The sequence below is a fragment of the Nothobranchius furzeri genome, chromosome 1 (assembly GCF_043380555.1).
Source record: "Nothobranchius furzeri strain GRZ-AD chromosome 1, NfurGRZ-RIMD1, whole genome shotgun sequence".
NCBI classification, from domain to species: Eukaryota; Metazoa; Chordata; class Actinopteri; order Cyprinodontiformes; family Nothobranchiidae; genus Nothobranchius; species Nothobranchius furzeri.
Window position 1 is genome coordinate 79,170,782 of NC_091741.1, and position 27,141 is coordinate 79,197,922.

A 27,141-nucleotide genomic window follows, 5' to 3' on the forward strand; every position below is an offset into this window, starting at 1 on the left:
AGGGAAATGGCTGAACAGTGTTCTACATTTCACACATTCACTGACTGGGTATACCCCCATGTCAGGGAGTGTGTTTGTGTAACCTCTTCTTGTATTTACTTTCAGGTCTGCAGAGAAAATCCAACAATTGCAAATACAGAGCTCTCAGAAACATGAGTCCCCACAGTCCTGTGTGCGTGTGTTTGTATCTAAGAGTGTGTGTCTGGGACAGTGATTTCCTAAAGGGTCATGTCCTCTCTGACTTTTAATATAGAAATGTTGGATATGTATGCAGAACCTCAGAGTGTGCATGTGTTAAAGATGATGTGGGTGGACATGCAGGACAGAATCGTCAGCGTCAGCTTTTTTCGACCGCCGGTAGTTGCAGTATTATGGCCAAAACCCGCAGCCCAGATGTGAGTTTGTACATCTGACACAACATTTAAACCACCATTAGTGCTCTAAATTGGCCACTGTCAGTTTTAGGATCCATGTAGCCACAGTTTGACACACACACACACACACACACACACACACACACACACACACACACACACACACACACACACACACACACACACACACACACACACACACACACACACACACACACACACACACACACACACACACACACAAATATGTTTTTTGCTTCATAACTCAGTCATAAGTCACCACAGGCTTTACACAACACTGAAAAGAAGGTATTGTTGAGTTAACTCTTCATCACTGAGGGATTCTAATATAATTTCAACCACACTGAGCGGTTGCATAGAGTATCAGAAATCCAACGAAAGGACTTTCTAACATTACACGAGATGCCATTTGGCTCTAGCACTAATGTAATAAAACAATTTAGGCATGCTATTAGACAACAAACATTTGAGGTTGAAATCAATATGAGTCTGACCGTGAAATAAACATTAAACAGTTGTTGCTTTCAAATGAATCTGGAAGCTTTATAATACTTGATATTTATTTTGGTTTGTCCTGATATTGTGGATATCTGACAAAAAATGTGTTCCAAGCTGCTCTTCCTCAATGAAGAAATAAACAGGCATGCTATTTACAGTTTCTAGCATAGAAATGGACAAACAGGATTGACTAAAGCCCAGTTCACACGACAGAATATTCATGCAAATTTCAAATAGAATACTCGATTAATCGACAGAAAATTCGATAGAATACTCGAATACTAAAATATTCGATAGCTGCAGACCTAATTTCAATACCATCAGAAATGCACTTTTAAAATATTTTTTTCTCTATTCTACAGAAATTTGCACATTTTAAAATTAATTTTAATGGTTTCTCAGAATATTCAAAGTAAATAAGTGACAGGGGGCCTTAAGCCTGACCTTGATCACATTTCTATTGATGTTGAATACTTTTCTTCCAAGTTCTTTTCTTCCTAATGAGGACTTTTCTACAAAAGGTTTCCCCAGCTTCTTGGGTTTTTGTGTTCATGCAGTATTAGTTTCTGTCAAAGTCTGGACCAATCTCTATAAAATTGACTCTAAGCATTAGGATGAAAAAACATTACTAGTGTTCACATTTTTGTCTAAAGAAAAACTTGAAAATTTTTCTTTTTTTCCACATTACTTCTGGAAACCATCCTCCTCTAAGCCCATCTACAGTAACAACCAATAGAATAAACACCATTTGGCCTTTGGCGATTAGTCAGCTTGTCAATGCACCAACCCCTACCAAAACATACACCATCATTAAAACTCCATCAGTTCAATTACCATGGAAACAATAGAAGCATGTTTTGCATGTTTCTTCTGCTGAAGGCTAACTATTGAGGGTGGTAAAACAACGTAATCGTGCTCTCTCCATGACTGTATCTCTTGCACAATGTATTACACCATACCGTAAATCCTCTAATACAGGCCGGTATTCAATTAAAAGCCGGGCCTCCAATTGTGGCCAGTGTCGGAGTCGGCGGAGGTGAATAGTGGCCGGTCTCTTATTGTGGCCGGGTGGAATGTGGTAACAGGCAAGTACCACAGGGGGGCGGTAGTGCCATTCGTCTCACTTTTGATTTGCCGGTGATAGACCACGAGGGTAACTACGGTGAACATGGCTGGTGCGGAGCGTGCAGAGCCGAAGAGGAGGCGAAATTCGATTTAAAGTTCAAAGAGAACGTGCTGATTTATGCTGCAGAACACTCTGGGGAGCAAGCTGCTAAACATTTTAACATCGACCCAAGAAGAATCAGGTACTGGAAAAAGCAGAAGATGGGTCTAGCCGCAGCTAGCAAGATGCGAGCGAGGCTCCCAGGAGGAGGGAGAAAAAAGATTAGCGAAGAATTGGACACGGAGCTTTGTAACTGGATCCATTTAATGAAGGCAAATCATAACCGAGTGTCGAGAAAAATGATCCGAAACAAGGCTTTGGAAATATTTCCAACCATGAGTGATGCAGGTATGCGATTCCTGGCAAGCAGGGGTTGGCTGGAAAAGTTTTTGAACCGAAATGGCTTCGCTTTGCGACGTCGCACCACAATGGCGCAGAAGGATCCCGATCTTCTCACACAGAAACTTGTCTCATTCGTCGACTATGTGAGCAAGACTGTCGTCTCGAAAAGAATTTCAGAGAAGGACATAATTGCCATGGATGAGACTGCTGTTTGGTTCGACATGGTGTCTCCCAGCACCATTAATGTAAGAGGGACAAAAAGTGTCGCGCTCAAAACAACCGGCCATGAGAAAAGCCATCTCACTGTTGCTCTAGCTGCTAAGGCTGATGGCTCTAAACTGAAGCCTTTTATTGTTTTCCGTGGGGCCGTCCGTGAAGTGAAGGCAATGCAGCAAGAAATCACCAGAGCAGTCATTGCTACATCTGCTAACGGTTGGATGAATGACGACTTGACCTCAGCCTGGCTCAAAACAGTGGTGGGAAAATTCAGTTTCCACCCGCACCTGCTGGTGTGGGATGCGTACCGCTGTCACATCAGCGCCTCCACCAAGCAGGAAATGAAGCCCTACAACATCACCACCGCGGTGATCCCAGGAGGCTGCACCAAGTACATACAAGCCCCGATGTTGTGTGGAACCAGCCCTTCAAAGCAAGCCTGCATGCGTCTTATGAAGAATGGATGTCTGGCGACACAAACAAGCAATACACAAGTGGAGGGAACCTGAAAGCACCATCTCGCCGTCTGCTTGTGGACTGGGTTCTCGCTGCTTGGGACAAGCTGGACACGGAGCTGGTCATCAAGTCCTTCAAAGTGTGTGGCCAGTCTGTGAAACCCGACGGGAGTGAGGACCACCTCATACTGTGCTTCAGAGATGGACAGGTACGTTGAAATAATGTATCATTATCAGTCTAATTCATCTACCATTAGATGAATTTATTCGTGAGTGAACCTTTCCACTGTTACTTGCAATTGCAGCTAAACTAAAATGTAATGTATGGTAATCTTTGCAGCCCTGCGCTGCTGGACGGCAGGCCCTGACCGCTGCCCGCCTGCGCCAGGATGAGAACAGATGTGCAGCAGAGAATGAGGAGGATGAAGAGGAACTGTTCAATAATGAACTTGTTACAGAGGATGGCGCAAGTGATGAGGAGACGACAGGGAGAGATGAGGAGGAGGACACTGAGGACGAAGATTAAGCTGAATTGGATACCCCCCACACACACACACACACATTTTTTTTCCATCAAACTGGATGAGGATTAAAGTGAATTGTATTTTTTTTATTTATTTTTTACTTTAAACGGGACAAATATTGAATTGAATTTGAGGGGTTTTATTTTATTTTTTACTACAACTGAAGAGGTAAGGTGGCTGTTGCCTTTTCTAATACAGGTATTATTTAATAACATTTAATATACAGTACAGGTATGTTTGCTATTGTTTTGTTACAATACAATATTTCCCTACTGTAATTTAGCCTTGTTAATGTTTTATATGCAAACTGTACCACGTTATGGTAACTGTACATTTTCAATAAATGAACCTAGTATTTTATAGGTTCAAATAGACACCCCGTTTTTATTCATTCTACTGGTAGTTCATTTTGCTCAAATAGAAATAGAGGCCTGCCTCTAATACTGGCCCTCCCTCCAATAAAGGCCTGGGGCCTGAGGAGCTTGAGTCAAATACAGGCCCGGGCCTGTATTAGAGGATTTACGGTATTTGTGTTGTGACCCCACATTTCATACTTAGCTCCTCAACGAAGTTCATTATTATGACATTTGCACAGATCCTGTTGCAAATATTAGGCACAGTGAAACAGTGAAAATATATCAAAAATAGGGTGATTTAAATCAACATTCTCTTAAATAGCAAGTCACCCCAAATCAGCTTTTTTTCTGATAAACTACCTAAATGTGTGTCTAATCGTGCTGCAGACACATGTAGTCAATAGTTTAGCACTTCAATGCATTTTAGTTAAAATTCAAAATTTCTGCCTAAAACTATCAGTGTCATGCCGTTGTCAGGTAAAAACTCTGCACTGCATTTGAATTTAAATTTGCCATTGCTATTGGCTAAGAGGTACTCTAGAACGTTAGATGGTACCATATGATATCACAATGTCGTTGTGAGCCTATGCCTGTGTGTGTGTGTGTGTGTATTTGTTAGTGGCTCCGCCCTCTCGGTCTGCTAGGCAATAGCATTTGTTAAATTTTTCAAGCAGGAAGTGGGAGTTGAGTAAGAATCTGGCAGGGGTGACTTCTCACTGGGAAGCAACTGTTGGTGACAAAGAATTAAAAAAAGTACTCATAGAAAGTTCCAAAGAGTTAGGAATAATTTGAGGGTTCTCAATTTAGGTTTTCAAGCAGTGCTTGAAGACTGTTGGAGGTTGACTTTGGTCATGAGGGTGCTCAATAAGCTGTCGCAGAGACGGTCACACTGGACAGCCACAGAATTGTAAATCACCCTCACGTTCAGTTGTCATCATTTTGTTCACAATGAGGAATTTGTCTAGGACGGGTGAAAAATGCACAATGTAGTCCGGGCTTTAGAGATAGGGTAAGAAGCTCCGTGATTTGGGAAAAGCTCTGGGTAGATCTGCTGCTCCTCAACATCGAGAGGAGTCAGGTTGCTCGGACATCTGGTGAGGTTTTCTGGGCACGTCGAACTGAGAGGCTTAATGGAAAACCTAGGACATGCTGCAGGGACAATTTTCTTGTCTGGTCAAGGAACACCTTAGGATTTCCCAGAGGAGCTGGCTCAAGTGGCTGGGAAGAGGGATGCCTGGGCCTCTCTGCTTAGGCTGCTGCCCCTGCGACCCAACCCCGGAGAAGCATAAGAAAACTGATGGATGTTTTCTTTCAAAATACTCACAGTTCTCTGGAATCAGTCTGGAACCCTTCTAAACTGGTTCTCAATTTTGTTTCTGAGAGTGAAAAAAAACAGCAACAGTACGTCTGTGTGTTTATACCCTTATATCCTTAAAGCTGTAATGGCACATTTGGAAAACATATTAGCTTAAAACATTTTTTCATGCTTCTTTATAACGTTCTAATGTGGTATAGCTTTAAATAAAATTGTGGAGATATAAAAAAATACAAGAAAAAAATACTGGTTCGCTCGCATTTGTTTAAAAACCTTTGCCAATGACACGTTTCAAACCAAATGCAACATTTGAACCATCAGGTTTTTGGTTTTGCTGAACCGCTGCACTTTCACACTTCCCTGGGTCGTCCATTTATTACACACTCACGTATTGAACAGCAGAACACCACTGGTGTCAGAGGTTCTCCGCTCAATAATATCAGAGAAGGAGAAACAGCCGGCTGCTACCATTTCAACTTTAGGACAAACTACCAGAGTCCCAAAAAGAAAAACACCATAGGAAGTCATAGACAACAAAAGACGTTTGGAACTAGAAAACAGCGACTGGTGTTCAACACCATCTCGTATCCTCTGGCATTGTGGGTTTCCAGTTCCAGCAAAAGCATTTCAGGGAAGATACCCAAAGGGAGGGGTGACTGTTTTGTGAAAGATTTGCATTCAAAACCTAGCCTGGTCTGTTAAATTCATTACAGAAGCTTTAAATTGAAGTTGGCCCTTAAAACACACTTTTTCAGTATTGCCTTCCCTCCGTGACACTTTACACGAAAATCCAGCACCGGGTTTATTTTTCTTAATTTAGTTTTTATGATTCAGTAGCTCACTTTTAACACCTCGCACCGTGTTGTAGCTTTTTTTTTTGTTTTATTTGTGCCATTTCAAATGTTTTTTTTTTTATCATTCTTCACATTATTTTTATTTTTGATAGTGCTGTTGACTGTTCTCTTATTCTATTGTTTTTAGTAGGGATTTTTATCCTTGAATATTTATGATAGGTTTTTATGTATTTTACCTGATTTTCATGCTGTCATTGTGTTTTGTTGATTTGTTCAAGCATTTGGCTCTTTTATGTACAGCACTTTGGTTAGCTGCCATGCAATTTAGAAGTTTTGGTGCTTTATAAATAAATTGGTATGGTATGGCATGGTATGGTAAATTGTTCTGTGACACATCATACCCGTTTGCATCATGTTTACTTGGTATATATGTTGTTTGTATGTTTGTGGGGTTGTGTGTGTGTCTGTTCTGTCTTCTCCATCCCCAGTGAGTCGTGGAGGATGGCTGCTTATATTGAGCCAGGATCCTCTGGAGGTTTCTTCCTGTTAAAAGGGAGTTTTCCTCTCCACTGTCGCTGCATGCTTGGTTAGTATGAGGATTGTTGTAAAGTCACTAGTGAGTGACTTGATGCAACCTGCTGGGTTCCTTATATGGGAAACTTTGGCTTAATGAACTGACCGGTGTTGGAATGTTTACTTTAAGTGCCTTTAGATGACTCTTGTTGTGATTTAGCGCTTTATAAAAAACTTTAATTGAATGTTTTTGTTTTCATCAGAAACAAAAACAGCTATCCAATGGTAATTCTGGAGATACCCACAATGGTAACTGTTGCAAATGTCTGCCCCGAAATATTTCAAAGTGAGAAAATGCTAGCAATTTGTAGTACTAATACTGATCCTTGGCTTAAGCAAGTATTCCAGTGTCTTTACTTTATTTGGGTGAAAACAGTGTATTGGTGCATCTGTGCTAAAAACGGTTATTATTAGAGACAACTTAATCAGGTGTTAGTGAAAAGTAAAAATAATATGAAACTGATTGGAGACAAAAAGAAAATTAGTCAATCTGGCTGCAAGAAAATAAAACTAAAATAAGCGTGGATGACAAACATAATTAAGACACTCTGTGACTAAACTATGACAAGGGAATTTGCATGAATGTTAGACAAATAGTATAACATTTTTACCATTATGATATAAGTGAAAGTGCTGTAAGTCAGTTTGTATGTAAGTACCAATTCAATGTTATTTTAACTAAAAATAGATTCACTCAAATGCTTGTCTCCTACTCTTCACTGTTCAGCTCAATGATATGAAAATGTACACAACCATTTTAAACAGGACTATATTCTACTGCTTCATCCCTCGAGTTGTCTCAATCTCTAGTATAAATGACAAAGCAGGTAACTGACACATAAACCTGATGCTACCTCTACAGGCACACACACACACACACGCACGCACGCACGCACGCACGCACGCACACACACACACACACACACACACACACACGAGCGATTTACACTCCTGCCTGTGGAGAGGCTGTGCAGCCTTATGGAAATCATTATAACTCGTGCTGCTACATAGGCATCCGTTAACAGCACCAGAGAGAGAGAGATGCTGAATGGGGCAGCAACAGAGAGAAAGAGCGAACAAAACAGGATCTGACCGACTTTTTAAAGAGGTCAAGAGGCAGCGGGAGAGTGATAAAAAGACAGAGCTGGATGGGAAAAAAGTGACAGTACAAAGACAAAGACTTATTATCTGTGACTGCAGAGCAGACAATCCCACACCATGGTTAGCTGCTGCTAGTTATGACTGATGATCTTACATGACAGATTAACTGCTTCTGCATGTTTAAGGCTGCAGGATTTAATGACCAGTGAGTGTGAGCTGATGGCAGTTTTCAGGATCAGCCTAACCGTGAATCACACTCAGAGACAAACGGATTCAACACCTCAGTCTGAAATCCTTGTCCTCGATTTGTGGAACTCATTACAAGTTATTACGCACACACACACACACACACGCACACACGCACACACACACGCACACACACACACACACACACACACGCACACACGCACACACCCACACCTGACAGTGTTTTCAGTTCCAGCTATGCCCACCCGCTGGCCTCCTTGGAGCAAGACAACAAGCCTTTTTTTCTTTTTTACAAGCAAAACTTTACGATGCTATTTACAAATGTGATTACACGACGTGCCATTCTGGGCTTGAACTCTCTGATATACGATGAACACACATTAGTGTTCTGCTGGGAATGGCTTCCAGCTTTTGGACTTATTTGGTACAAACCTGAACATGTGAACAAGTCGCGCACACACACGATGATGTCAAACAGTAATCAGGGTATGTGACTGATTATAAAGCGTTCCTAGCTGGTCAGAGCTTAGGGAACAAAGGTAAGTGTAGAGAGGTTCAGAGTGTGTGTGGGGCCAAATGAACACTCTCCAACATCAGTACTATTCCTGCTTTTACAACCATGTTCTAGTTTGGTTTAACAGACTCTAACTATATGATCTGCATGCTGATGCAGCAAAAAGTAAAACCCCAAAATAACAAACTACTTTGTGTATTGTTTGAGATGATTGGAGATGTTGAACATTTCAGCCTTATCTAACCCATAATCCCGGGCCCTCCACCATCTTTCTCCTCTCCCTGGAGTAAACACTGAGTGTGCAAAACGTGTTTCTGCAGGGGAGTCAAACAAAGCTCTGTTTCACAGGCAGACTAAACAAAAACTGTTTAGAGGGAAACCTTTTTTATGCAATCATCATGATAGAAACAGAACAGGGGAAATAAAGAGTGGAGCAGTGATGAATGTGTGCAAGTGTGTGTGTCCAACTCTGAACAGAGCTTTGTATTTCCTGAAGCTGAGCGGCACCACAGTTTGATCTGGTGCCATGAATGGGCTTTACACACTAATTACAGCCACCTGTGTGTGTGTGTGTGTAAGTGGGAGTGAAGCATGAGGGAGGAGGTTGACTGTATGGTCATGAATAAAAGCAATCTGCTGTTTCCACTCTGTGCACACACATTGTTTAGGGGGAGAAATGCTGTGGCGTCATCCTTTCAGAAGTCAGAGGTGCTGTTTTCACCTCTAAAGTCAACCATTCGTCCATGCATGTGCCTGCATCTGTCCTTTGTCAGTTTTTTTAATCATGTCTCCTTTCCAAAAGTTAGCAGCAGCTTGTCTGAGTCTGTATGTTTTGCTGTCAGTCATTTAACACATCCAGGAATACACCTGAAGATTTTCTAAGGTAGATGGTGTAAATTCTTTACATTTTTCCTGACGAAATGTCACAAAATCTCAAAAACACCTAAATTATAAGCAAGGATTTATTATTTGTCCGTAGGTCATAATGACATTGTTCCTTGCTTTTCAATAACCAGGATAAGAAATGGCCTGATTCTCTCTAACTTCAGTACTAATAGTGTAGCTGCCATCAATATCTGACTAGATCAGACAAAAGTTAAAATAAACGCAGAAGAATGTCTAAACTTTGAGGACATTTATCTTATGGGGAGCCCAAGTCCCGGCCATCTACGTCCGGACCATGGATCCCACACTGGCAAAAAAAAAAAAAAGAAAAAAAAGTGAGTCTATGGATGGAAGGTGAGTCTATGGGTTGATAAGTTTTTTCTGATCCTGTTTGATATGTGCCGTGGATTTAAAATATGATGTTCGTGCGTTTTAAAGACACTTTTTCAAAATGTGTCTTTAAAACTCACATAGTGGACTCCAACTGCTAGTCTCACCAATTTGCATCATCAAACCAGACATGAAGGAGAAGGAGAAGGAAAATGGCTGAATTTAGTAAGCATTAAACAGAAAACCATTATAAATCTGGCCATGTGGTAAGCTGCAGTAAACCCTGGATAGAAAAGATTCTGCTGAGGTGTCATAAATGCAACTTCTGTAGTCACTTAATTACAAATGTTTACAAACAAATAAGTCTCAAATTACATGACTGGCAAAGTCAAACCACACATAAATATTTTTCATTTAACTTGAAATACAACATATGTGAGATACAGGGCATAAGGCTAAGCCAAAGTTAGCTTGACTGATATTAATTCAATGAGGATCGAGTTAGCATTCGAGCTAGGTTGGTGTGCTAAGCTGACTGAAGCATCTGTGTCACCCCAGAGAGCATGATGGGAACTGGGGCAATTTCTCATTGATTGGCAGCTTCCTTTTGTGTCAACGCAACTCTATTGGTCAACACTCTAGGCTCGTGTGAGGCTTAGTTTGGCTGTAGAAGCCAGGGGAGGGACTTTTTTCATGCAGGTTGAACATGAAAATAGTCTCCTACACCTATCTCCTGCATTAGCTTCTGATAGAAAATAGATGGTGAAACTCTAGGATCTGAAAAGCCTGATAGATCTACGTCACACTGTCACTTAACATTCATGGACTCATCCATTATGACTCACGATGAGGAAGGTTGTTGTTGGATTAACGTCCAGGAAACAGCAGAGAACGTCTGCTAGAAGCTAACAGTTAGCATTATCAACTCCACAACAGTAGAACTCCTCTGGGTTAGTGTTGTTTGTGGAGATAAAACATCAACGTTGCAGAGCAAATGGAGTCAGTGGTAGAGTCACTCTGCTGTTAGCAATCCGAGGCGAGTTGTCCAAATATCAGGAAATAAGACTCCAAACCCTGTCTGAAGCTGTCCTCTGATGTGGCTCACTTCTAGATTCAGAAACTGGTGCACCAATGCCCCCCCCCATTCAACACTGCAAAGGTATTGATTAGTTGTGTGTTCCTCATCTTTAAGCAATTTTTAACTACAAACCCCCATGTTAAACAATGTTTTTGACTAACTGCTGTGTACAACCATTTTTGGTATAACCTTTCATGCAGAAAATATTTTCAATATTCCCCCACAAGGACAGGAGCCTGACTGCTGTAACAGCTTAACAGACACTAACATATGTGTCCTTCTGTTTTTGTGGGGACTCAGTATTGATAAAATTTAAAACTTTCCTCTTTGTTTTATATTTTTCTTTGACATGCACCCAGCAGGACTGCTCCAGTTACGGGATTGAATCCAGATCTCGGGCTGCAGGCATAGAGAAGGAACATGTAAAGAAACAGCTTGAAGAAAAACTGAGCTGTAATGTCATTTCTGACATTTTTGTCAGACCACTGTTTATATGAATATAGCCAAAATAAAAGCACAGATGCTGTCTTCAATTTACACGAGTGGAGGACTCTGCAGGACGTGCTTGAACAAAAGCTGTGATTAACAAACAGCTTTAATCTGTCACACGAACTTCAATAAATAAAGTTTTACAGGTTTAAATGCAGAGTGAAGCTGACACAGCACAAATTTTAGCCCAATGAATTTCCATCTGACTTTATCTAAATACACAATTTGTGATTAGTGCACCACATTTTTCTGAGGTGTAAAGAATCCCAGATCAATTTTCCTGCAGAATAATCGTATGTTTGCAGAAACTGGGGCCAGGCATGGCCCATTTACCCTTGTTACTCAGGTTCGGGTTAACAGGCCGGGGTTTCGTCAGGCTATATAAAATGTGCTGAAAGCCAACAGTTAATGTACAAAGTGCAAAATATCAACAGAACAATGTAAAAATATACAGGCATGAGGCACAAATGGTTGCACAGTTCCTCATAAACTTCACAAAACGTTGGAGTTTATGAGCTCTGGAAACATACAGGGAAAAATGCTGCAGAACTGCAAGTGTTTGTGTGATTTTATAGCACAAATGTGTTTGGTTAAGTTCATTTGGTGGTTTAAAGTGCCAATATAAAAGTAAACTGGTGTATTTTTTTATCTTTTGCCTCACCGTTAATACACGTGACTGTAACAATGCATTCATCCTGCCGTGTGTAGTGTTATTTGCGTAGCTGTTTCACATCATCGTTCACACTTCAGTGACGGAGCAACAGGGTCAAGCATTGAACACACACAGAGATTAGCCTGGAAGAAAACGATATGGAATCTGGCAAACGTACAGATGTGGCCTAAAGCCTTGGCCGTCAGAGATGTGATCCAGTCAAGGTTAGAGATGATTCAGTGGAATTAGTGAATTACTTCATGTCCGCTGTTTACAATGACGAGACGGGGCTCTGAGATCACACAAGTGGAAACAGAGCTATATGTTCAGGTTATATGTAACATTCAGTTACACTTTTACTGGGATACATGTGGAATTGTCAGGTAATAACAGTAAATCCCATTCTTCATTTGAGTTGAAAAACCAAGATCAATAGTTTTTGCAATAGATTTGCAGTGGTCTCTAGTGTAAATTAATGATTTGTCAGATGATCTCTGTGGGAAAAAAAGCTCTCACATTCCTGTTTCAGGAACTAGAAGTTAGCCAGAGCGGAGGGGAGCAGAGCACGACAGGATTAGGATTCTTATTTTCTGATATTCTGACATCTCTCCTCTGATTGGCTAACAGCGACACGACTCTACCACCGACTACGTTTGCTTTGCGAGGTTGATGATTTAATCTCAACAAATGACACAAGCCTGAATGAGTTCTGCCATGTTGTGGAGTTGCTAATGCTAACGGCTGCCTTCTACTAGCCGAGACACTCTTTTCTGGACGCTAAATCAACAACAGCCTCCTTGAATGTAAGAAGGAGGAACAGCTCACTGCTACCACTTCAACTTTAGGAAAAACCAGAGTCCCAAAAAGAAAAACATCATTTGATGTTTGGACCTAAAAAAACAGCAAATGGTGTTTTTATCTCCATCTTGTTTCCTCTGGCAATGTGGGTTTCCGGTTCCATTGGACATGGAACCAGTGAAGATACCCAACAGGAGCGGTGAGTGTTCTGTGATCGTGTTTGCATACAAAACCTAGCTGGTTTGCAGATTTGCTATAACAGCTCTAAACTACCCCAACACGGAAGATTGAAGCATGATTTGAGTTGCATGATCATGAAAAAAAAAAACTGTGCAATATGCAATAATTAAGAAAGAATGACATCTTGTGGTCAAATTTGGTTACTGCGATCAATTATAAAAAACGTTTCATGTAATTTGTGATGTTGCTCAACCTTTATTCCGTCTTTTCCTTTTAGCTCTAAATTATAATTTCATCTGTTTAATTTGTGCTCTCTTGTTTATTGTCGTGCCACTTCATGCTAATTGTAAAGCACGTTGAATTGCCCCTGTGTTTCAAATGCGCTATATAAATAAAACTGTCTTGCCTATAATTTTATTTCATTTATCACTTCTGGGTTATACAATCTCCTTCCAATGTACCATTCTGGTTACATGATGTAGACAAAAAGCACAATGGGTCTAAAGCACCAACAGCTCAGCAAAACAAATGGGAAAAGGGATGACACACACCCAGAGAAAATGCTAAAAAGTTTATAAATTCGGGGAGTATTTCAAAGTCAAGCTGATGGACAAGACCACAGCAGACCTGGATCTCAGCAGAAAGCATTCAGGTGCATCAGGTGTGAGCTGCAGATCCAAGACGAGATGTGTGATCTGGAGTTTAAAAGAAGATAAGCTGCTAACTGCTAAAAGCCGTTAAGTGTTTTCTTCTTTGTCTATATTTAAGAGTCGTCATGGGACAAAAATGTTTACTCGTCAGCGTATTTAAAGAGGCAGTAGTACAGAACTGGAAAAATTAGAAAAATAAATCTAAATGATTGTGTGACTGATTAAAATATCGATTCATAATCCTGACAGTGTCAAGGAATTCCCAACCTTGTCTAAGCTACTTTCTCACTGGACTGCGATTCTTGGTGACAGATTTTAATTTATGAGAACATATCTTGAAACACTTGCAAGGGTTCTCAATTTCCTCACAATATTTGGAGGCCCTTACTCTTATGTTGCTGACATTTGGAATATTTTGAAAGCAAAATCGGCATCTGAAACTTGTTTAATCGCTCAGAAAGTTTGAGAAATATAAATTAACTTTGGGAGAGGTTGTTGACAAAATTTCAAACAAGAGGAGGATTATTGTGATTAAATTCACATCAAAAGATGCTGTGACTGAATCGTGACATGAAAACATGCACAAAAGTATCACTGTTTAAATGCAATTATATCACATGCCCCAAGTAACCTGTACAAAACCGCCCACAAATGTGTCAAACTTGCAAAATCTGTGTGATTCAGACATTACATTTACATATTTCTTGCAATTTTGTGTCTCCATTAGCCACAACTCAGTGAGATACTGATTTTAACATCACTTCATTGCTTCTTGATCCGGCTCCATGCCTTTTCTGCTCAAAGAAGAGCAGGAACTTCCAAGTATTTCCTCAAAGATGACACATGCTGAAATACATTTTATGTTTTTGACCTCTGTGCGCCATGAATTAGCTGTGGCGTGTTCGCTCAAAAAGTAGGAGGATCTCTGTTAGTTCAGGTTTTAAATGAGTGATTTACAAGTGCAAGTAGGAGTTCTGCAAATGTTTTATGAAAGAAACGTGTGCATCTGCATCAATTTATGTCTCCTTTAAAGTGAGGTTATGTACGGCATTTTTTCCATTAGCCTATTTGTACCTGCGTGTGTGTATGTGTGTCCACCCAGCTGTGGCCTGTGTAACTCTAGTAAGCATCAAGGCAGTGCTCCACTTTGCTGAATTAACAAATCTCTCACATCCATCGCCACGCGTCGCCTTTGAAACACACACCAGCAGCCTCAGTTCAGCACTTTGAACTCTCAATCATTCTCTCGCATGCCCACCCTGCTCTTCCACGTATCAAATTATACTCCAGTTAAACATTGGCTCATTAGTACCAGTTCAGATCCCAATTAACCTCTCTCTGATTTTTGTTACATAATTCATTTTTGCAGCAAGACATACGTTGAATAGCTACAACACCATCCTTGCTTTCATTTCAGATACCATGACACCTCAAATCAGTCACTGATGCATTATCAACTGCGTTATGATTATCTCACCTCCTGCTTTAAACGGGCATTATGGAAGTTTGACAGCCAAAACATGTATAGAAATAATAAATTTCTTCTTCATACATTCTCCTGCAATGCCCTGGTCCTGTAGAATGAGCCCTGGCATTTTTACTGTGATTGCCTGTTTTTCTGTAAAATCACAGAAAAAGAGAGCTGCTCGGGTCGAGCAGGCTGCTTCATGCGCGTTCACGCTCAAGCATAGCCTGTAGCATTTGCTATCAGTAGCTTTAGCAGCAGAGAGTGAGGCAATGCCACTTTGTCGCTGTTCCTAACGCCTAGTGACAAACCTAGCTACATTTCTGAGGACCCTTAGCTACTTTCTGTAGAACTTTCTTCTAGATATTTCCTGCAAATTAGCAACAAAATAACCATTTTCGCTTCGAACCGTTCTTTGGTTTGATATTGTTTCAGGTGTCATCAAGGATATAAATGTTACAGATGCTATGAATGTTACTGGTGTGTAGCTCACCTTGAAAGATGTCGGACTCTCATGCAGAAGATCTGGGTTCAATTCTGGATGTGAACATAGTTCATTTAGAGTGTATTTTTTACATTAATGGTATTTTTTTTTTACAGTAAGATGCCCAAATTTTTATTTGAGACTCGCCGAACGGCATTGAATTCACAGTTAAAAAAGATGTGGGTTCAACTTTCATTTTGGAACAATTTTTCAAGCAAGGGAATGGAATGGTCTGAGCATTCAGGGGGACTGACCCATCTTAAACTTTGTCGGCTGTGCTGAAGAGAAAGGTACAGAACCAAATTATTTAATTAATTAGCTGCGCGTTCTCCTTTCCTCTGTCCTCCGGGCCACACACACACACACACACACACGGGACTGTCTCAGCTGTTATTTTCGTTAAGGAGTGTGCACGAACAGCATGCGCGCCTCGTGCACGAGCCTACTATTGAAGCTGCCGTTACACTTTTGGCCTGAGGGGGCAATCACGAGCATAAAAATTCAAAAGTCCGTAAAGTCTCTTTAAAGCTTTTGATGACTGAAAAAGAAACAAAACCAGTGTTTCTCATTTAGTGGGGTGCACCCCTCCCAAGGGTGTCAGGAAAGGCAAGAGGCAGGAGAATTAATTATTTTTAGCATCTTTTTTATGCTGCAACGCTAGACCACCCCCAGTCACTAGGTGGCAGCAGTGCTAAGACTAATTGACAGGTTGCCTGTTTAACCAAGCAGAAGAAGCAGGATCATGAAGGTGAGAGGAAACAGCCAAGGCGACGAAGCAGAGAAAATAAGACGACGCCTTCATAAACTCACCAGTATGCTCAGAATCAGGATCAGAATCTTTTTTTGCCAAGTAAAGGATCAGTTTCACATCGGATCGGGGGCACCATCTTCATCAGCCTTGCCTCTGTCAATGTGCCCTCTTGCTGATGTGGTTACAATGTAGCTTATCACCATCAGTTTATGAATGCGTGCGGATGAGTTTGTGTTGTTAAGCATCTTGGGGGGTTTTAGAACCATACAAGGCGCTATATCAAATACAGGCGTTTTACAATTTTAACTAATGTTTAATATTGTGAATTGATGAAGTTTTAATTGTTTTTGTCAAATCTGGAGAATCAGGTTGTGCAGAGTTTCATGCAATCTGATCAGAGAGCTCTAAGATTATGTGTTGGAAACAGCTCAACTATGATCAAATCAAGTCGTCAGAACCAGAATCAGCTTTACTGTCATTATTTTCAGCAACACGATTTGAGGAGCTAGTCCCTTCTAGCTAGTTGCCTTAGATAACAAGACAATTGAAGTCGAGTTGAAAACAAATGAAGAAAATGTTTAGCACGGTCTCTGCAAAACCAGTATTTTGATGTTTGCTAATGTTAAACAGAGTTAACACCAAAAGTTAATAAATTATAGAAGCTTGTCCAATGATCACTTTCTAAGAGTTTAATTAAAGTCCAACCAGTGATTAATGAGTTATATTATCACGACAGAGAAGCAAGCTTGCTTTTTGCTTTGAGTGGCGGGTGAAACCCCCCAGAAATATGACAAAAAGTCTTGGTTTTGTGGGGTTTAAATAAAAAATGTCACAATAAGTGCAGACAAATACATCACATGTATATGTCTTTACTTTTTACTTGTAGTTTATTGACAAATCTCTACAAATAAAGAATTATTGGTCAGAAAAATGCACCGGGCTCTATCTAAAGCTAGTTTTCTGCTTTCTGAGCGCTGATCTGAACCCTAATGCCCGCTGGAATGTGAAACAGACTTCAAAGACGGCATTGAACCTGTTAAGCGTGAGTACATCACAAGCTTGTTTGTTTTGCACATACTTGTACGTATGACTGTTTCTACATAGATCTGCATGTGCTCTCATTATGCGTGCAAATGTGTGTATGTGTGTGTGTGTGCCTCACTTAACTTCAAAGATGTTGGCATGTATGCTGCGTGAGGCTTCACGCTGACAGACTCTCTTTGATGAATAACAATTTACAACAATGTAAAAACCAACCCGCTCATCATGATGCACAGCTGGGCCACGTTTCAGCATGACTCACCCCAGTGCCTGCTTTGTTTAATGCTCATTCAGGTTTCTCAGAGCTGTTTGTGGATTGATTAAAAAAAATGCAACCTTTTATAGTTCTGATGCTGCCCACTCACTTCTAACAGCCAGGCCAAGGTCGCGGAGTAGCTACTTTCATATGTTCACACTCGTCTGCTCCAAGAATTCCATGATTTCACTCCCAAACTGCTGCATAATCGCATGAGAAATGTTGACACGGGATACACTGTGTTAGTTTTAGTATATCAACATGAGAATGCTCTGACGGGCTACTCAGTGATTGATCTATTAGCTTCATCTCATCGCTGAACATGTCTGAAAACAGCAACACAGCCTCTCTTTTACCTTCCTTTTAAATATGTTCCCATGTCTTGTCTGAGAACTAGGATTTTGGGCCAAGACGACTCTCAGCAGCTTAAAGAGTAAGTCACCCCCGTCAGACTGCGAGACAGATGGAGCACGATAACAACACTAGCTCCTTTGCTTCAGAGCAGTCGTTTAAGGTTGAGGATTTCTCTCCACCTCCCCCACCAGAGGAAGAGAGTACAACATGAAATTTATTTTTTAACGTGAAAAACACGTGTATCATTTTGCTAACCTACATTGTAAACGCTAGCTCTCTATTCTAACTCCAAATCTTTACAGCGGCATGGTAAAGACTCAGCTGTTTATACACCCCACAGGGACAGCGCAGCTGACATCACACACACTGGCTAACGTCACAAATCACTGCTTAGCCAATAGCCATGGCTGATTCAAGTTCAATTGTAGTATTCACTTTTAATCTGAGGAGGGTGCCACGCTTACAGGTTTAGGTAGAACCTTTCTAGTTTAAAGGGATCATTTGCACCACTTTCATATTTTTAAATGATTTTCTTGAGCCAGTATTTGCTAAAATGACCCTTTAGATGGTTGATAAAAGGCCACCCAGCCCCCAAAGCCCCCTGTGACCAGAATATTCCATTTGCAGCTTCACAGTTGCCGGTCTGCTCTGTTGGACTTACAGCTGACATACTTGGTACTGCAGTCTGTCTTCAGCACATTTCCTGCATGCTTTACATCACGAACAGCTGATTTGTTTACTTTAGTGATGAATCACTCCTGTGGACACTAAGGAAGGCTGGGAAACGTTTCAGTTGTTAGATTAATGCGTTAAAAAGACGAATGCACAGCGAGGAGATACGTTTTGGTTCTACTAACAGACACTAGGGGGTGCTAAAAGCAAGCCAACACTTCCTAGTCTCCTTTTAAATAAAGTTAACTAAAATGCAAAAAAAAAAAAAAATTGACTACACATGTTTATAGTACTATTACACACTCATTTAAACAGTTTATCAGCAAAAAAAAAGTGGATTTGGGGCTGACCTGCTCTTTAAAGCAAACAAATGTTGGCCTGAAGTGATCCAACGAGGCAGTGACCACATGCAGAGGAAATAACTTGGACAGAGAGAGTGGACACTTTTTAAACCCTCATTAAAAAGATCTTGTGGCACAATAACTAATTAAACAATATCCTAACGGCACAGAAAAGTAAATCAGAAAGACCAAAGAGAAGTTACGACTGAAGCTCTTGTGTGTGTATCGGTTTTCAGCGTGCTGTCACACGGATCAAACCGCAGGCCGATAGCAGAGGCGCCGCAGAACAAGTGCTGTGTTTGCTTAAGAGCCATGGGGAAAAATGCACGCACACATGCACCTTTTTCAGAAAAACAGCAAAAATGCACAGCACATAGACTTATGTGAAATATAACACTGAGGAATGCAGCAACATCGCACAAGTAAGCACACGCAGATGCACACCTGATGGCTTTAAACAAAACAAGTCTGTTTTGAAAAACTGTTTTAAGTAAATGACAATTATAATTACATTTTCATGATATTTTCAGCAGATAAGCTCTGTCACAACAGCAGACTAAACACCAAAAAGGTAACTGTAACTACAGGGGTCCAACAAAGAATGGCCACGCATCATACTGATGTCTTCGGATGTTTATTTTGCTCTCTCTCTCTCTCTCTTCAGACACCGTGAAAACTGAAGAAACACAAAGTTTACACAATAACGGTTTGAACTTATCAGTCTCTCATACCATTGTCCATAAACAGTCTCGTGCAAGCAGAACAGAAAGAAAATGCGCAATAATGAATCACAAAATGTCCTCTCATTAACAGTGTAGAACACATGTGCAACATTATACAAACATTATACATGAAACCATACCGTGTGCGCCTCTTGGACCACATGCAGAATGACATTAACGTCGAGGCTGTAGACACATCTGTAGCTATGTACCCATGCTATGGTTGCTATGGTAGCGCTGTCAAACAAACTCTGATCATGTGACCATTACAAACTCTACCTCATACAAACTTTACAGCACGTTACATATTTAACAAACCCATATTTTTTAATCACATATTTTAGACATGTTTTTAAATCAATGTTACACTTTTATCATCTTATCTAGTAATTAAATGAACCAAATTAAGCATCTCTCTATCACAGAAACATTTGAAATAAACAACTTTATTTTAACTGTCTCAGGGACAGTTACACTCCCACCAAATTACTAAGATTTATGAACTGTTAATAATATGAATAAATCTAGAAATTTTCAGAACCAAACAGTACTTAATCTTGCAAGTCAAGTCTAATACTTTAACCATCCCATATACATTTACAGAAGTTCCAATGGAACATTCTAATTACTCTCTATTAGGACCACTAATTTATGTATAGGGCGTTCAAGAGTGGATGGTTTATTGAGCCTTTCACCCTCTTTCGATAGTTTCCTGTTTCCTAGTTGTATTCTGGCTTTCCGAACCAGACCCTCTTCATCTTTGCAAACATCCAGTACTCTCCCAAGCTTCCATTCACTGCGAGGGATTCCTTCTTCTTTCACAATGACAATGTCGTCTATTCTAACATTTCGTCTTGGGGAGTGCCAGCGTTGTCTTAATGTGATATTTGAGAGGTACTCATTCCTCCATCTACTCCAGAATTGCTCTGCCAAATATTGAACTCTGCGCCACCTTTTTCTGGCATACAGATCTTCTGGCACAAATTTTCCAGGTGGAGGCAGTGGTACAGAGGTTTTCATGGTGAGTAAGTGGTTTGGGGTGAGTGGCTCTAAGCCTTTGGGATCACTGATGCTGTCTGTGGTAAGAGGACGGCTATTAACAATCGACATGGCTTCATAGAAAAATGTTCTCAAAGAAGCATCATCTAATCTTCCAGCACTCTGTGAAAGGACCTTGGTTAAGACGCCCCTGACTGTCCTTATCTGCCGTTCCCAAACACCTCCCATATGACTGGCGTCAGGCACATTCATGACAAAGTCGCACTGTTTCCTGGCCAGGTAAGCAGACAGTCTGTCCTTATCTACTTCCCTTAAGGCCTCTGTCAGTTCATTTTTTGCCCCAACAAAGTTTGTTCCTTGATCAGATCTGATTTGTCTGATGGCTCCACGAATAGCTATAAAACACCGTAAAGCATTTATGAAGGCATCTGTCGTGAGATCTTCCAACATTTCTATGTGGATTGATCTAGAGGACAAACAAGAGAATAGAAGACCGTATCTCTTAAAGTCCTTGCGGTTTTGCTTAGTATGGAAAGGTCCAAAACAATCCATCCCGCAATAGGAAAATGGTGGTGAGGGTTCAACACGAGCTGCCGGTAAATCAGCCATCCTTTGTGTTTCTGTTGGCCTGCGAACTCTCCTGCATGTAACACATTGCTTAATGTGATTAGCTACAACTTTGCTCCCACCAATAACCCAGAAACCATTTGCTCTTAGTTCATTAAGTGTCTGTCCTCTGCCTTGATGCTGGGTTTTCTCATGGCACTGATCTAAAATCAGGTGAGTAATTATGCCATGTTTGGGTAGGATTATTGGATGCCTCAAGTCAAGCGGTAAGGAAGCCTTCCTTAACCGCCCTCCTACCCTGAGAACGCCATCTTGCAATATTGGATCAAGTTGGTACAAAGGATGGCTCTGTGGTAATTTACCATGGCTCAGTGTTTGTATTTCCTCCTTGAAAGCATCTTCTTGTGCTAATTTTATAAGCACATGACTTGCTTTTCTCCTATCTTCCACATTTATACCCTTTGTTGCATTGGCTCTTTTGGCTAGTTGCTGAATCCTAGCAACTACATTTACTGCTGTATGCCATTTTGAGAACCTTTTGAGTCTCTCCAAGAAGTTCCTGTCCTCTACTACCTTTGTACGTAGTATTTGTGTCGTTTTGACCTCTGGATCACCTACCAGAAGGTCTGGAGTTGAGTCTGGTGTGACAAACCCTCTTTCCCACAGGAAATGAGGTCCAGTGAACCAATTTGAACTGATCAGTTCTGCCACTGTGAGGCCTCTGGAAGCGTGATCTGCTGGATTTTGATTGGTGTCAACATAGTGCCACTGTGCTGGATCAGTTGCTTCTCTGATTCTTTGCACTCTATTAGCAACAAAAACATGAAATCTGCGGGCTTCGTTGTTAATGTAGCCCAAAACCACCCGTGAATCAGACCAGAAATACTCTTGATCAATTTTGAGCTCCAGTTCCTCTTTTAGCATTCTGCTGACTGCTGCAGACACCACTGCTGCTGTTAATTCCAGCCTTGGTATGGTTACAACTCTCGTGGGTGCAACTCTTGCTTTGCCTATGACTAAGGAGCAATGCACTTTGTCTTCACTCATCACCCGGACATATGAGCACTGACCATACCCGCGATTGCTCGCATCTGAAAAGTGGTGGAGTTCTATTCTTTGGACTTTTCCAAGGTTTTCAGGTATAAAGCATCTTGGGATTTGGAGTTGCTGCAGGTTCTTCAGATCAGTGACCCAACTCTCCCATTGTGGCTTCAATTCACTAGGCAGTGGCTCATCCCATCCAATGTTCTTTAGACACATTTCCTGTAGAATTTTCTTTCCTATTAGAAGGAAAGGAGCCAAGAAGCCTAATGGGTCAAACACAGAGGCGATAATGGAAAGAATTCCCCGTCGTGATAGTGGTTTCTCCTCCAGGGCAACTTTAAAGGAGAAGGTGTCACTGCTTACACTCCACCTTACTCCCAACATAGTTTGAACTGGGAGTTCATGATGACTGATGTCCACATCCTGGGCTCCACTAGCTCGTTCACTATCTGGAATTGACTCCAGGACTTCTCTGTTGTTGGATATGAACTTGTGAAGCCGTAATCTTGCCTTCGCACACACCTTCCGCACATCTCTCACTAGTTCAATGGCTGCATTCACAGTTTTTACACTGACTAGCCCATCATCAACATAGAAGCTACTTCTGATGAAGTTGGCTGCTGTTGGATGTTCCCTTTCATTTTGGCTCGCAAGATACTTCATTGCATAATTTGCGCAGCCTGGTGAGGACGCTGCCCCGAAAAGATGGACTTTCATGCGAAATTCTTTTGGCTCTGTGTTTGTTTCACCGTTTTCCCACCACAGGAATCGCAAGTAATTTCTGTCTTCTCTGTTTACATGAAATCTGTGAAACATCTTCTCTACATCACAGATTATTGCAATAGGGTGTTGGCGAAATCTGCAGAGGACTCCAGTCAAACTGTTGATGAGGTCAGGTCCGGTCAAGAGGTGATCATTCAGAGCTGTGCCACTGTACTTTGCAGAGCAGTCAAACACAACCCTGATTTGTTCTGGTTTTCTTGGGTGATAGATGCCTTGATGTGGAATGTACCACGTATTTCCTTCTCTGGGATCATCTTCAGCTCTTTCAGCATCACCTTCCTTGAAGACATTGTTCATGAACCTTACATAATCGTCCTTAAATTTGGGGTTTTTCTCAAACTTCCCTTTCAGGTGCTTAAGTCGCACCAGAGCCAGACGCTTATTTTCTGGCAGCTGAGGGCGTGCCTTAAAGGGAAGTGGCATCTCTAGGTGCCCGTCAGCATTCTGGTGTATTTCCTCATTTAGCAGATGCATGAACTGTATGTCATCTTGTGATATGCTCTTTTCTCCAGGAGCTGTGTCTTTGAAATCTGACTCAAGTACTCTGATGATGGTGGCTGGTGTCAGAGGTGGAAGCTCCTTAACAGATGAGCGATGGCACAGGCCTGTCACTTCTGTTGATGTTGCCATTTTTTGTGAACTGCCAACAATGCTCCAGCCCAGGTCTGTCTTGATTGCATATGGCTCTTCGTCACCTCCCGCGATTACTTGCCGTGGTGCCAGTGCTCTAGAACAGTCGTAGCCTATTAACAGCCCAACCTTGCAATCCATTAACTCGGGCATCTCCTGTGCTATTCTGATTAAATGTTTCCATCTCTTGGCAGTTTCAGAGGTGGGAATGTGTGAACGTTCAAGTGGGATGAAGTCTCTGGTATAGGCAAGTGGCAAGTTGATAAAGCCTTTGGAGTAAAACCCTCTAACTCTGATCCCACTAACCCTTTTGCTCTGAACAATGGAATCTCTTCCTATCATAGTGGTTAGCTTTAACTTCACTGGCTCTAAACTCATCCCCATCTCCTCACATACCTCTTGATCTACAAAAGTGTTGCTACTCTGCGTATCTAATAAAGCATACACTAAGGTCTCTCTCTTTGGAGTGGTGGTTGAAGAAACCCACACAGGGACTATCATGGATGTGCTCCCACCATCTCCTTTGTCCATGCAGCAAGAAAGTGCAGATATGTTTTCTTCTGCCTGCATTCTATGTGATGACGTGTTCACTGCAGTTGTTGGACGGTCTTCATGAAGAGCTGTTGGATGATGTTTTTTACAAATCCCACAAGTCGCCTTGCGCTTACAGTCTTTGGAATTGTGTCCTCTTCTGAGACAGCCAAAACACAGGTTATTTTCAAGTATGAACTTTCTCTTGTTTTCCACATACATTTTAGCAAAGGTCTGGCATTTGTGAATAGAATGGCTTTCTCCACAGCAAATACATGTGACTGAGTTTGACGGCAATGCATGTGCTTTTCTTTCTATATCACCCTCATTTGAATTGTTCTCCACTTTGCTGTATCCTGTTGTTGTTCGGTCTGATGCTTCCACACTTGTGATGTATGCATTAGCCTTTGGATGCTTTATGTCTCTAGTTTCAGTGTGTTTCAAGGCATTAAATGATGTTATGGGATTGCATGCAACTTCCGCTTCTTGTGTAACAAAGTCAGCAAATTGTTTGAAGCTTGGATATTCTTCTGTTTGCCGTAACTGCACCGTGACATGACGATTCCAGCGAGAAGTCACCCAGTCAGGAAGTTTTCGGAGCAATTTTTGATTCTCTTCACAGTCATTTAACACCTGCAGTTCTTTGATGTATGGCATAGCATTGCTGCAGGCTGTCAGAAAATCACTGAATTGTCTCAGTTTAAGTGACTCTCTTGAACCAATCTTTGGCCAGTTGTTCAGTTTTTCCCTAAATGCACACTGAATTACAAAGGGGTGACCATACCGAGCATTCAAAGCTTCCCAAGCTTGGTCATATGCTTGGTCATCTTTTCTGTAAAAGCTTCCCTCCAATACAGACTGTGCTTCTCCACTGATGTATTTGCGTAGGTAGAACAACCTGTCGGCTGGATTTGTGCATCGCCGTTCTATCAAAGCTTTGAAACTAGTGCTCCACTCTAAGAACTTAAGTGGGTCCCCTGAGAAGACTGGGGGTTCAGGTGCAGGAAGTCTGGTGAGGACCATTGTGTCATGCAATGCTTGCATTAACAATGACTCATTGTTATTGTTTGGTTGTTCATTGTTATTATTCTTGTAGGTTTGCTCTGGTACGATTTCTTCAGGAGCTAACGGAGGACAACTGACTACCTCACTGTGTGCACTTTTGACTTCTCCACAGACTTCACTTGAATCTGCTTGAGAATAAGCTTTTAGCTTTGCAGTTATTACCTGAAGATCTCGCTGATTTTCTAGTCTTTTAAGCTCTTGCCTTTGTGTAGCAATAGCCTCCTCCATTTCTATCTCGGCCTGCTTCGCAGCAAGCTGTGCAGCACACTCTGCCTTTTTTACATTGATGCTTTGCTGCTCCGATAAACAGCTTGAGCGGTGGCTACGTACTGAAGGTCGGGAGATTGTAGTCCCAAATATTGACTGAGCATATTCTCTGTCTAGCACCATGTGAAGTCTTGCATTTTCTGCCTTAGCATCAAACTCTTCTATCCCCACTTCGCTCATACGTACTTTAAGTATTCTCATCAAGTCCGCTGTTACTGCTGTGCAGGAATCAATTTTTCTTCTAGTCTCAGTAGAAGGGGCTGCCTGCGATCTTATATCTTCATATGTATTTTTCACTTGTGACTCCAGCCCTTCGACAGTATCCATCATGTCAGCTAATTCCTGGTCAGAGCACTCTTCTTTAAGTTTGGAACGTGTAGCTTTAACTTGTTCTTTCCAGGTTTCATATAGTTTGATAAATTTACTCTCCTTCTGAGAAAACTCTTGTTGCTTAAGTTCTAACATTTTGGGTGTTAACTTTCGCTCCCTTGAGGATTTCCTGGGCTCTAGTCTTGAAGTATTAGTGGCAGGCTTCTGCTTTATTTCTATTTTAGCATGAATATCACCTATGAGTAACTCCAATTTCTCCCTTTCAACATCATCAGTCTGTAATTTCAATTGTTCATTCAATCTACTTAGCTCTTCCTTAAGGGAATATATTTGTTCTCAGAATTCTTCAATATGTGATTTTTCTGTGTTTACTGACATTGCACATGTTTCAGCAAACCTGCTGCATAACAAGTCGTTGCTATATGTATATGCGATTCTGGCAAACATATAATTCTCAATACAATCTGATTCTTGCAACAATTTTTCTTAACAACACCCCTTGTTAGTCTTCCTTTAAGTTGAACTCTTAAACATCATTAGAACACTTTAAACAACACCACTTGTAAATTAAAGGGGAACAGTTTGGCTATGACAGGCTGGTTACCTTTAGCTCAGTACCTTTCTCATACAAAATAAATTATTATATTAATAGACCTCTCCAAACTTTACTAACAGCTGTGGATATATCACAGCCCAACCTGACGTTGACTGCAGAGCCGTTATCTTTTCCTTGAAGACGGAGGATTATACAGTTTTTGCTGTGTGCAACGGCAGAGTTGCAGACGGTTGCAGAGCTGTAGTTTATGATGGTCAATGTCGCCCTCTATTGGTGAAGTCGTGGTCGTTGCCGTCCAAAGCGCCAATAATGATGTTTCCTCTTTCCGAGTTTGCAAGCCTCCTTTCCGCTGCGTTCTCGAACCACACACACTGCGCTGTCACGAACCTTTCTTCTTTTCTTCTTCTGAAACATTCACTGCTTCTTACGTTGAACTTCCAGGCACGTTGGCGGTACGTTTTCACTGTAACTACAGGGGTCCAACAAAGAATGGCCACGCATCATACTGATGTCTTCGGATGTTTATTTTGCTCTCTCTCTCTCTCTCTTCAGACACCGTGAAAACTGAAGAAACACAAAGTTTACACAATAACGGTTTGAACTTATCAGTCTCTCATACCATTGTCCATAAACAGTCTCGTGCAAGCAGAACAGAAAGAAAATGCGCAATAATGAATCACAAAATGTCCTCTCATTAACAGTGTAGAACACATATGCAACATTATACAAACATTATACATGAAACCATACCGTGTGCGCCTCTTGG

The 27,141-nt window shown here is 41.2% G+C and overlaps 1 protein-coding gene across 2 annotated transcripts in view; it reads right to left on the bottom strand.

Moving 5' to 3' along the window:
- The window catches only part of fgfrl1a (fibroblast growth factor receptor like 1a), a 105,572-nt gene that overhangs the window by 32,497 nt on the left and 45,934 nt on the right, over nucleotides 1–27,141 (bottom strand). Inside the window, exon 2 of one of the 2 annotated variants that reach the window (XM_070555001.1) lies at nucleotides 2,668–26,939. The exons of the other annotated variant lie outside the window; for it this stretch is intronic. Coding sequence (XP_070411102.1) covers nucleotides 20,225–25,954 — 5,730 coding nt within the window. The 5' untranslated portion in view covers nucleotides 25,955–26,939 and the 3' untranslated portion in view covers nucleotides 2,668–20,224. Of the gene's footprint in view, nucleotides 1–2,667; nucleotides 26,940–27,141 lie in introns of those variants that run through there. 2 annotated transcript variants of the gene reach the window in all.